At 41.7% G+C, this 12907-nt stretch overlaps 1 protein-coding gene across 2 annotated transcripts in view; it reads left to right on the top strand.

The window, feature by feature from the left end:
* Positions 1–1048: 1048 nt before the first annotated feature.
* The window catches only part of DENND3 (DENN domain containing 3), a 113543-nt gene continuing 101684 nt past the window's right edge, over positions 1049–12907 (top strand). Inside the window, exons 1-2 of one of the 2 annotated variants that reach the window (XM_072602956.1) lie at positions 1127–1245; positions 11770–11892. Coding sequence is in view for 1 of the 2 variants with exons in the window: in XM_072602955.1 (XP_072459056.1) it covers positions 1138–1245 (108 nt within the window). In the remaining variant the exon portion in view is untranslated. Of the gene's footprint in view, positions 1246–11769; positions 11893–12907 lie in introns of both variants that reach the window. The other variant, XM_072602955.1, reaches the window with a different exon arrangement.

Here is a 12907-nt window from a genome sequence, read left to right as displayed (position 1 = left end):
TCTCTGATATCCTTGAGTTGATCCTTGAGGCTTGATCCTTGAGGCAGGTGTGGTAGAGTGGATTGAGCTCAATCTGGGAGACTGTACAAGTCCTTGGGAGTGATGGAAGCTCACCAGAATGGGACAGGCATTGACAGGAATCCCATTGAGATAAAATAAAGTCTGTCCTGTATTTAGTATGTTGTTAGCCTGTGTGTTTGCAAGGGAACTGAAGGCATTTTTCTTTTCTGATGAAGACCTAGATAGTAGCTAACTTCTGCGGTGGAAATTTTAAACCCTTTGGAGACATGAGCCAAAGGACAGGATAAGAAAGAATTGAATTCAAGACTGAATTCAGTTTTGGTAAATCAGAAGGGAGGCTCTGGGGTATTGGTTATAACATAATGCCTTATTAGATAAGGCTTATCCAAATGTCAGCTATAAATATCATTATCAACGTGGCTATAAAACTTGCTTCGGTTGAGTTGACTCTATATCTCATTTCCTCTTTACCTCAGTCTGGACTCTTCCTTAGCCTGGTATGACAAGAAGACCCATGAATGGGTCAGAAGATCTGAATTCCTGTCTCGCTCTTACCACTGACTTGCTGTGTGACTTTGGGCAAGCTGCTCCACTCTACGACCATTTCCAGAGTCTAAAGCCTTCTCCAGTTACACCATGCTTTCTCACTCGGTCCCCGACACACACTTAACCTGAGAGGGAAAGGAAACCTTGGCAGTGGGGAAAGTGCAGAGCTTTGAAGTCAGAGGGCAGTGGAGTCTGGGTGTCAGTTTCTCCATCTGTAAAATGAAGGTGGGGTGTACTAAGACTGCCTCTGAGGTCTCTCGCGGCTCAGACCCTTGGTCCTCAGGTTGGAGATGGAGCCAGGGAAGGCCAGTGCATACATGCACACAAGCACACGGCCGCCCCACGCTTCCCTCTCTTCGCTCAGGACAGAGGACCGCTCGGGTCTGGTGGAGGCCGAGGCGCATGCGCGCCTCTCCGTCTCCTCCCCTCCCGTCCCCGCCCCCTCCAGCCCCGCCCCCTTCCTCGAGCTCGCGCATCTTGGTCCAGCTGGGCGCGGGCGCGGGCTCGCCTGGGTCGAGGCGGCAGGAGCTGCCCCTGCCCCCTCTCCCGGGCCGCCAGCCTCTGGGAGCCATGGCGGAGCCGGGCTCGGTGCCGCCCCACCTGTTGCTGCCCCCGGGGCTGCTGGAGCTGTGCGCGCTGCTGGGAGTGCCCCGGGAGAGCCTGCGCGACGTGGAGCAGGTGAGCGGGGACCCGCCTGGGATGAAGGGGAGGGGGCCCCGAGGGGCGCGCTCCGCAGGTGCCCGGAGGGACTGCCCCAAGGTGCCCAGCGACACCTCTCTTACCCCCCCCCCCCCCTGTCCGGGGCTCTCGGCTGCACTTTCCTCTCTCCGCTCCTTTTCCTTGTGGTTGGTGGTCAAAGTTCTCCTCCGGCCGCTTCCCCGGGCTTTCCCGATGCCCGTCTCTCCGGCCGCCTCCCTCCCTCCCCGTGCCCCCAGGCGCCTTCCTTGTCCCAGGAGTTGTGGATTTTCCCTTGGGTGACCCACTGACCTCGCCCCCGCCGGTGTGCCGGGGATCCTAGGAGAGCCCGCTCCTCCTGCCCAGTGGCGCGCCCTGGGGTCCCCTCCGCCGCATTGATCTCCTCTGCCCCGGAGCCCACGCGGTGCCCGGGTCCTCTCGTCTTACACAGATGCCTCCCCATCCTTTCCTGTTCTCCCCGCTTGGAGATCTTCACGATTGCCCCACTTTTCATGTATTGCTTCTTTAATGGGTTTTGGTCCTGTGTGTATGTATTGATTTCATTAGGGTAGGAGAGCTTGGGTGTGGAACTTCCTTTGGCTCTACACCTTCGCAGCTATTTTTTTTTTTTTTTAGTTTTGTTTCTGAGAGGTGCCTGAGGCCCGGAGAGAGTTGGTGGCTTTGTCATACTTCCTATAGGTGTGACAGGCCTTCCTAATCACGAGGCCAGCTTTCTGTTCAATATGTGATGCTGCTGCTAAATAAGCTGCATTCGCTTAATAGATATAGATTGAATTTGAACCCCTTCTTGGGTCTTTAACTCGTGACCATCCTCAGAGACACTCCATGGACTACAAATCTACCTTAGTAATTGTGCCCCGAGGTCAGGCTGCCCCTTAGCCTCTGCCAGCTGGACAGTTATGGAACAAGAAAGGATCTCCCAGGACACGATCTTTAGTAGAGATTAGGAAACATTTAAGGAGCACGAGTGAATGATGGAAGGCGTGGAGAGGAAGGAAGGGTTGCTGCTCAGGTGGAAATGAATTCTGAGGCTTCTGTCCTATGAGAAAAGAAGAAATAGGGACAGGTAGTCTGGTGTTCACTGAACAGTTTCCTCATCTGTCCGATGACTGGATTGGATTCGGTGGATTGCCTTTCCAGACTTTACATTCTGAGACTCCATTCCCCACAATAATGAGAGATACCAGTAAAAGGGAAAGAGCCCTAGAACACGAGCCTGGAGACCCGTGCTCTCTTTCTGGCCCTGACACTAGCTACTTGTGTAACCTTGGCAACACACTTGACCACTGAGGGAGGCCTTGGGCATCCTTATCTGCAAAATGAGGTCACTGGAGGAGATAATCACCAAAGTCCCTCCCAGCCCTAACTTTCTGGGATTCTGTGAACAAATGGTTGCGTCCCCTCAGTTTTGTACTTTACTGTTCTCCATGGACAGCACCTCACTCCGTAACAGTTGGAATCACCTGCACCCTTTTGTCAGTGTGGCTCCTCAGCTGCAGCAATGATGCCTACAATATGACATTACCTGGAGCGGGGTGGGAATGTGGGGGGACGGTGAGAGGGCAGGTCACTGAAAGGCAGGAACTTCTGAGTTCAAATCTCAACTTTGGCTTACGCTCATTGTGTGACCCAGGGCAAATCACTTAACTCCTCCATGCTCTTAGTCAAGAGTCATCTGCATTGGGGAAGAGGAAGCTCTTTATTGGAAGGTCCCTACACTGTGGAAATCACTGGTCTAACTCCCATCCACACCCTACCCCTACCCCGAGGATAGCAATCACTGGCATTTGGCCCTGCTACTTCTAAATTCATTTGCATCTTTTTTTCCTGGAAATATTCCTGTGATATCTGTCCATTATTCTTTATTGCTTTGTACTGAGGTCTTGTAGTAGAAAAAGAATAAGATTTAGATTCCAGAAATCCTGGGTTCAAATCCTACCTCTCACAGTTCCTTGTGTGTCATACTTAATCTCTCCTAAACCTCAAATTACATCATCTACAAAATAGGCATAATAATAAGTCCTGTAGTTACCTAAAGGGCTGTTGTGAGGATTACCTGAGATGACTTTGTAAAGCACTTTGCAAACTTCAAAGCACTATAGAAAATTCATTGTTATCATCATCATTAGTATGTGCATCTATCATCACAATTAAATTGTAAGCTCAGTTAAGTCAGATTGAATACTTCTAGTCTTTTTGTACTGGTGGTACTTAGCGCAGCATCTTGTTTAAATAGTTAATTTGTTGTTCAGTCAAACTCTTTATAAAACCTCATTTGGGGTTTTCTTGGCAAAGATACTGGAGGGGGTTTGTCATTTCTTTCTGCTGCTCATTTTACATATGAGGAAACTGAGGCGAAGCGAATTAAGTGACTTGCCCAGCATCACACAGCTGGTAAGTGTCTGCTGGATTTGAACTCTGGGAGATGAGTCTTCCTGATTCCAGGCCCAGTGCTTTATCTACTGTGCCACCTAGCTGTCTAAAGTTTTTTTTTTCTAGCTGCCCAAAGTTGATCAGTTGATTTTTAAGTGGTTCTAAGAGGTCATCTAGTTCATGCCCAAGTTTATCTTATTGGTGAGGAAGCTGAGGCCCATGGAGGTTTTTTCCTAAGGTTACTGAGGTAGGGTAGGGCAGAGCCAGCATTTGAACTCAGTGATTCCAGCTAGGTCCCTATCAGAGCAAACTACAAGGAATTCTTGGAAGCAGTTCTATTGTTTAAATTTAGATTGCATATTTCCATTGGGCTGGAATCAATTACCATATTACCCTATCACAGCAAACAACAAGGAATTCTTGGAAGCAGTTGTATTGTTTGAATTTGGATTGCATATTTCTATTAGTCTGGAATCAATTACCATATTTCACATAATGTACATTTTACCACTAGATGACACAGTGGCTAGAGCACTGGACCTGAAATCTGGAAGACCTTAGTTGACATCTGACCTCAGATACTTAGTAGCTGTGTGACTCTGGACAAGTCACTTAACCTCTATTTGCCTCAATTTCCTTGTCTATAAAAGGGGAATCATTGTAACACCTCCTTTCCAGGGTTCTTTGTGAGGATTCAGTGAGATAAGATTTGTAGAACTCACAGACTCTATACGTTGTTGTAGAGTCAATTAGCCATGTCCTACTCTCTGTGACCGTATTTGGAGTTTTCTTGGTAAAGATCCTAGATTGATTTCCCATTTCCTTCTCCAGCTCATTTTACAGATGAGGAAACTGAGACAAACAAGGTTAAGCAACTTGCCCAGGGTCACATAGCTAGTAAGTATCTGAGGCTGAATGTGAACTCAGGTCCTCCAGACTCCAGGGCCAGCACTCTATCCTCTGAGACACTACATAAATGTTAGTTATTATTATTATATATTAATATATAATATATTATATTATATATTGTATATCATATATACATATTTATTTGGAATAGTGTAAGTTCACATACATACAGCTGCTCCAGGGAATTCAATGTTCACTCTAATAGGAACCTAGCTATACCCTACTGGGCTTAGGGCAGTTGTTTAATGCTCAGAGATTATCATCTGTGAGGAATTCCTATCCCAGCAAATATGAATATATTGTCCCATAGAAAATTACTGTTGTAATTTGTTGTTGAGGAGAACCAATGACATCACAAGGGTGATGTCTTGACTCAAGAGTGAATTGAATTTAAGTGAGGAAGAGGGGTGCAAAGTCATCAGCCTTACTCTCTACTCTGGAGTCATTAAAGGCCAGTGGCAAGACAGAAATGAAGAGGATTGTAGGCAGTGGACCTCCATGCAGTGGTGACCTTGGCCTTTCTCAATGAAGTGCTTTTCCAGGTCTCAGTCTGTCTGAGAGTTACTTTTGTAGAGTCAGATATAAGATCCGCGACATCTAATCCTAGAGTCCAGTGTGTTGGGGACTAAAGTGAGCTGGTTTTCTCCCTTGTGGCAGCCCCCCTTTCTGTGATTTCACCTTGCCTCATTACTGCCAAGAGAATGTCTGTCACTATCTCTGTGGAAGCTACAGAAGTTCAGATATGCCCATTCTGATGTGGATTTTTCTAATTCCATGCTGCCTTCCTTTCCTACCCTTTCTCTGTTAATTCTAAGAGTTCTTAATCATTTTGATTTCTAGTTGAATTCCATTATTCTCTTCTTGCTGGTGTTAGACACAACGTTGAGTATTATATTGTCATTTTTCCTTAGTGAGTGAGTGGCATGGGAGTAGTAGCAATATTTTTGATGTATTAATTATGTTCAGTCCTGACTCTGCTACCGAGTCACTTATGCTTGTTATTTAATTTATTAACTTAATCATTCGTAAATTGTTGTAATTTTTTAAAGGGGCTATCAATTGAAAATGAGGGCTAACGTCAGTCAATAAGCATTTATTAAGTGCCTTCTGTGTCCCCAGCACTGTGCTAATCCCTGGGGATACAAAGAAAGAGAAAAGACAGTCCCTGTTCTCAAAGTGCTTGTGGATTAATGTTTATAGGAAAATAACTACCATTTTTTTTTTGGCATTTTACAACTGGAAAACGAAGTGGATAGAGTCATAGAAGATAAAATCAAGAAGATAAAAGTTCAAGTCCAGCCTCAGATACTTACTAGCCATGTGATCTGGTGCAAAGACGACCCCTTTCTGCCTCAGTTGCTTCAACTGTAAAATGGGGATAATTATAACACCTACCTTTCAAGGTTGTTATAAGGATCAAATGAGAGAATATCTATAAGTTGTTTGGCACTTAGTAGGTGCTTGATAAATGCTTATTCTTTCCTTTCCAAAAACTTAATAAGTTGAGTACAGCAAATATTATTGTCCCTGTGTTATGGATGCAGGCCACTGAGGTCACTGTGTTATAATACAAATCAGGGCTGGGGTTCCAACTTAGACCCCCTGACTCCAAGTACAGCACAATTGCTATCATACTACATTGTGTTTCTAACAGAAATTAATGGATTTGAAATGAGTGATTTCATCTTAGTGTCTCAATTTGTTTATTCCTAATTATATCCTAGTGAAAAAGCTGTCTTCTATTAAGAAACTATCCCATTTTTTCATTTTTCCCAGAATAGAAATACTTCCCCTGCCCTTCTCCTTTCCCCCCACTACCCCAGCTTTGTGCTGTCTCATTTCCTCAAACATGCCAAAATGACATCTTTCCCATGTCTTTGTGTTTTGAAATAGGAAATGACCTGCTTTCAATTACTGTACCTCTTACTGGTAATAAAGTTTTTGCTTTTTGTGTGGTTATAACTTGTCTGCTTAGTTGCCTTGGATTGGGTCATGATTTGCAGAGAGCAGGATGAATCCATTTGAAATGTTTGTAAATGGTGTAATTAACAAACTGAAACCGACTGCAGAGCCCTTCTCATTTGATGGAAAGGGCTGCCAGCATAAATAGACAAGCCCCTTTTATTCTTTTTTCTACATTGTTAGGGGAAAAGGGGGCAGAAGAGCCAAGCAGTAGGAGAAAGGGCAGTGGGTGGGCAACCGCTTGCTTTTAAAGCCCCCATAAATGCCATTGTTCATTTGGTTTTGTTTTTTATAGCATTATTAATCAGGGTGGCTAGATCATTTCCATTTGTTTTGGTGGCTTTATCATAATTCTCCACAACATCGTTGGCAAGCCTTCTAACCTGATGTCAGTGGAGAGCTGAAACCCACAAGACTGAAATAACTTACCAATTCTGGTACATCCTTTCTATGTTATTTTAGGTGTGACTGTTTAGAGGCAGGTAGGTGGCTAAGTGATTAGAGCACTGAGCCTGGAGATGGGAAGGCCAGAGTTTTAAGTTCAGTCTTAAACACTTATTGGCTATGTGACCTTGAGCATGCCATTTAACTTTTCTGGACCTCTGTTTACACATTTGTAAAATGGACATGATAATAATAATAGGATCTTCCTTGCAGGTAAGGATCAAAGGAAATAATTTTGTAAAACATTTAGTAAACCTTTGAAGAGCTATAAAAATGTTAGCTATTTTTTTTACTTTATAATTATTACTACAGAGATTTTTCATATGTGTGTGTGTGTGTGTGTCTGTATTTTACACATGCATATGTTTATTTAGTACCTAGGTGGTGCAGTGGATAGAGTGCCAGGCATGGAGTCAGGAAGACTCCTCTTCCTGAGTTCAAATCTGGCCTCAGACACTTACTAGCAGTGTGACTTTGGGCAAGTCCCTTCACCCTGCTTGCTTCTGTTTCCTCATCTATAAAATGAGCTAGAGAAGTACATGGCAAATCATTTCAATATCTTTGCCAAGAAAATTCCCAATGAAGTCACAAAGAGTTGGGGACAGTTGAAATGACTGAACAGCAAAAAATACTCTCATAAGGTCATATGACTAATGAGTGGTGGAAGTGGGAAAACAGTCCAGGATTTTGGATCCTAGGTCCAATGCTATTTTTTAAAAAATTCTATAAAGGATTAAAGGGTGTCTCACGAAGTCATGACTTCTAGTTTACAAGGGTCAGGATGGATTATGGATGCAAAGCTATAACCGTTACTTGAAAATAACTTGAGACATGTTTGTTGTTATTCTTCCTAACCCCATCTGGGGTTTTCTTGGCAAAGATACTGGAGTGGTTTACCACTTCCTCCACCAGCTCATTTTATAGATGAAGAAACTGAGCCAAACAAGGTTAAGTGATTTGCCCAGGTTCACACAGCTAGTTGGTGTGTTTGGCCAAATTTGAACTCTGGAAGATGAGTCTTCATGATTCCAGGCTCTCCCTTCTATCCACTGCCCTACTGCCCTACAACTTGTGGCATATACTTCACTTAATGAATACTCAGTAAATCAATGGAATATGTCTGTTTGGTCAGTAGTCTCATTATTACATACCAAGGCAACAAATTGTTACCTTTTGAAATAGAGACATGTTAGAACTCCATTGAGTCCTGTCTTCTCATTTTGTGGCCAGAATATTTAAGCTTGAGCCCCAATATTTGACCTTTCAATTAGTAGTCTGAATTAATTTCTTTAAGTATTGACAGATTTGATCTTCTTGCTGCCCAAGGTACTCTCGAGTCTTCTCTAGCACCATAATATAAAAGCACTCTCAAGAGTCTTCTCTAGTACTATGATTTGAAAGCATCAATTCTGCGTTGCTCAGCTTTCCTTATTGTCCAACTCTCACAGCCATACATTGCTACTGGAAAAACCTTAGCTTTGACTATATTGACATTTGTAGGGAAGGTGATGTCTCTGCTTTTTAGTATGCTGTCCAGATTTGCCATAGCTTTTCTTCAAAGGAGCAAATGCCTTTCAATTTTATGGCTGCAATTATCATTTGCAGTGATATTTAGGCTCAAGAATATAAAATCTGACATTGTTTCCATTTCTTCTCCCTATATTTGTCAGAGAATGATGAGACCAGTTGCCACTATCTTAGTTTTTTAACATTGAACTTCAGGCCAGCTTTTACACTCTTCTCTTTCACTCTCATAAAGAGGGTTCTTAATTCTTCATTTTCTGCCATCAGAATGGTATCATCCGCATTTCTCCCAGCAACCTTAATTCTGGCTTTTGATTTGTCCAGCCTGGCATTTTGCTGATTTATTCTACATGTAAGTTAAATAAATAAGGTGACCATATACAGCCTTGTCAAACGCCTTTTCCAATCTTAAAACATGTTCCTTGTTCCATGTTTGGTTCAAGCTGTTGCTTCTTGACCTGCATACGGTTCTTCAGGAGAGAAGTGAGATGATCTGGTGCTCCCATATCTTTGAGGATTTAGCACATTTTGTTGTCATCCACACAATCAAAGACTTTAGTATAGTAAATGAGGCAGATTTTTTTTCCCTGGAACTCTCTTGCTTTCTCCAGTGAATGTTGGCAACTTGGTCCCTAGTTCCTTTGCGTCTTTGAAAATCATCCTGCTCTTCAGTAATTCTGGGTTCACATATTGCTGAAGCCTAACTTGCAGAATCTTAAGTATAACCTTGAGGGCCAGTGAAATGAGCTAAATTGTTATGTAATTTGAACATTCCTTGGCATTGCCATTCCTTAAGATTGGGACATAAACTGATCTTTCCCAATTCAGTAGCCACTGTTGAATTTTCCAAATTTGTTGGCACAATGAGTACAGTACTTTAACAGTATCATCTTTTAGGATTTTAAATAACTCAGCTGGAATTCCATCACCTCTGCTAGCCTTGTTGTTACCAATGCTTTCTAAGGGTCCCTTGATTTCATTCTCCAGGTTATCTGGCTCTTGATCAGTAACCACACCATCGTGGTTATCAGTGATATTAAGATCTTTCTTGTATAGTCCTGTATATTCTTGCCACTTCTTAATCACTTCAGCTTCTGTTAAGTCCTTACCATTTTTATCTTTTATCATGTCCATTTTTTCATGAAATGTCCCTTCATATTTCTAATTTTCTTAAAGAGAGCTCTTATCTTCCCAGTTTTATTGGTTTTTAAAAATTTATTTGCTTGCTCATTTAAGAAAGCCTACTTATCTATCCTTGTTCTCTGGAATTCTGCATTCCTTCTTTCCTTAGCTATTTGTAAAGCCTCCCATGACAGTCATTTTGCTTTCTTGCTTTTCTTTGGAATGTTTTTTTGTTACTGCCTCCTGTACAATATTGCAAATCTCTGTCCCTAGTTCTTCAGACACTTTATCTACCAGATCTGATCCATTAAATCTATTCATCACCTCCACTTCATATTCATAAGAAATATTATTTGGGTCAAAACTATATATAGTCTAATGATTTCCCCTACTTTATTTGAAGTCTAAATTTTGCAATAAGAAGCACATGATCTGGGCCGCAGTCAGTTCCAGATCTTTTTTTAACTGACTAGTGAACATCTCCACCTTTGACTGCAGAGTATACAATCAATATCGTTTCGATATTGATCATCTGGTGATATCCATACGTAGAGTAGCCCTTTGGGCTGTTGAAAAAGTGTTTGCTATAACCAACATATTTTCTGGACATAACTATTAGTCTCTGCCCTGTTTCATTTTGTACTCCAAGGCCAAACTTGACTGTTATTCCAATTATCTTTTGATTTCCTATGTTAGTATTCTAGGGTCTGATGATGAATATGACATCTTTTTTTGGTATTATTTCTAGAATATGTTGTAGGTCTTTATACAACTGATCACTTTTGGCCTATTCAACATCAGTGGTTGGAGCATAGGCTTGTGTTACTGTGATGTGAAACAATTTAAACAAGTATCATTCTGTCATTTTTGAGATGATACACTAGTACTGCTTTTCTCATCCTTAGGACTATGAGGACCATTTCTTTTACAGGATTCTTGCCCACAGAATATGCAAACCTGAATTAAATTTGCCCATTCCGGTGCATTTAAATTCACTGACACCCAAGATATCAGTTTTTCCTGCTTTACTGCATCCAGCTTACCTTGATTTATAGATCAAGTTCTTATGCAATATTGAAATTTATAGCACTGGTCTTTCTTTTCATGATCAGACACATCTGCAGCTGAACTCCCTTTCATCTTTGGTCCAGATACTTCACTAGTACTAGAGCTCCTTGTGGTTGTTCTCCACTCTTCCCCAGTAGTTTGTTGGACTCCTTTCAACCTGCAGGGTTCACCTTCCAATGTCTTTTCTTTTATCATTTTTATACTGTCCATGGGGTTTTCTTGGCAAAGTTAATGAAATAGTTTTCCATTTTCTTTTCCTGTGGATCACTTTTTGTCAAAATCCTCCACTATGACCTGTCCATTTTGGGTAACCCTGCATGATGTAGCTCCTAGTGTCGTTGAGTTACTCAGGTCCCTCCACCACAAAATAGTGATACAGGAGGGGACCAGTACTTTACCTCATGCTATTTATTAGTGTGAATTATTGAGACAATACAGTGGCAATAGGAAGAAGGTTCTCTCTGTAACAACCCACCTAACCAATCTTAGCCTTTGATAGCACCATAACACTAGAGGCCTATGTGGATTCCTAGAGTGGCCTCACTGGAATGACATTAGATTGTAAGCTTCTTGAGGGCAGGGACCATCTTTTGCTTCTTTTGTATCCCCGGTGTTTGGCACAGTGCCTGGTGCATTGTATTTATTTAATAAATGTTTGTTGATTTATTGATGCCAACAGGATGCCTTTTTGGCAACTCTGAAGTCTTTTCTCTCACAAAGAGAATCTAAATCACAAGGTGATACTAAGTCTGGAGAACTATAGAGATCCCTGGGGGAAATTGGGACTCACTGGAGAAGTAGAAGAATTGGATTGATGATTTATTGGCTCTTATGAGAATTTTAGATATTGCCTACAATTTCTATGAGGTAATATAAAAGCTATCCTGTGCCTGAAGTGCATTGTTACCTTGAATGTGTTTGCATGGGCAGTAGAGATTCTTTTGTGCCCACATCGCTGGAGACCCATATTCAACAGCTCTAGTCAAGGTATACACTGAAATTTCTCAGAGGAAACTATAGGTGGGGGTAAAGCAAACCAAAGAGATATAATTTTGAAGGGGAGGTGAGTACCCCCAAGACTGAAGTTTGTCTTTGTAAATCCAGAGCTTGAAGTACTGGCCATGAGTCATACAAGGAAGAATTTTCTATCATGAGAGCTGTTCAACTGTGGAAGAGGCTGCCTTTTAAAGGACTGAGCTTCCTGATGCTGGAGGTATTTAATCAGAGGTGAATAATCATATTAGAGATTCTGACCTCCTATTTCCCTCCAAACCACTCATGTTGTTATCAGTCTCCCAATCATATGTGCTTGAAACATGGCAACCTTGGCTTGTCTTTTCTGCCTTTGCAGTATTTTTCTTGTAATTTTTTCCTTCAGTTCCATTCTTACCTCCCTAGTCCAAGCCCATATCATATCTCTTCTGTATAATTTCATTAGCTCAATAGGTCTCCTTACCTCTCTTATCCATTCTACAAATTGTTGCCATACTTGACAAAGTCTCTTATACTATCCTTGGTGTCAAAATGGAAAGATGTGGTCTAGATCATGATACCGTTAGGTACGTTAAGAACTGGTTGAATGACTTACCCCAAATAATAATTAATGTCATTGTCAGCTTGGAGGAAAATTTTTCGTGTAATGTCCCAGGGCTGTCCTTGGCCCTTTTATTGGTGACTTGGATGAAGACAAAGATGGCACACTTATGAAAGTCAACTAGACATACATAAGAGGGGAAAACATGGTTAAACAAAAATGGTTAGTGTATTACAAACTCAGTATGAGTGAACAGTGCTTACTATGTGGCAGTAATTTGAGGATGGGCTGCAGTAAGAAAGGAAACATTTTCATTAGTCATGTGAAAGAAAACAGGGTTAAAAAAACCAAAAAAATTAAAAATGATATGCTTCAATCTACATTTAGACTCTCTCTTTCTGGAGGTAGATAGCATTTTTCATCATGAGTCTTTGGAATTGTCTTGGATCATTGTGTTGCTGAGATTAGCTAAGTTGTTCACTGTTGATCATCGTACAATGTTGCTATTACTGTGTACAATGTTCTCTTGGTTCTGCTGACTTCACTTTGCATCAGTTCGTGTAAATCTTTCCAAGTCTTTCTGAAAGTAAGATGAGAGACAGTTTTATGGAAGAAATATTAGATTTATTTTATTTGGCACCAGTAAGAACTAGGAACAATGGGTAAAAGTTAGAGAGGAGCAGATTTAAGCTTGATTTACAGAAAAAC

This window comes from Notamacropus eugenii, chromosome 4 (assembly GCF_028372415.1).
Source record: "Notamacropus eugenii isolate mMacEug1 chromosome 4, mMacEug1.pri_v2, whole genome shotgun sequence".
Lineage (NCBI taxonomy): Eukaryota > Metazoa > Chordata > Mammalia > Diprotodontia > Macropodidae > Notamacropus > Notamacropus eugenii.
This window is presented reverse-complemented; position numbering and strand designations above follow the sequence as displayed.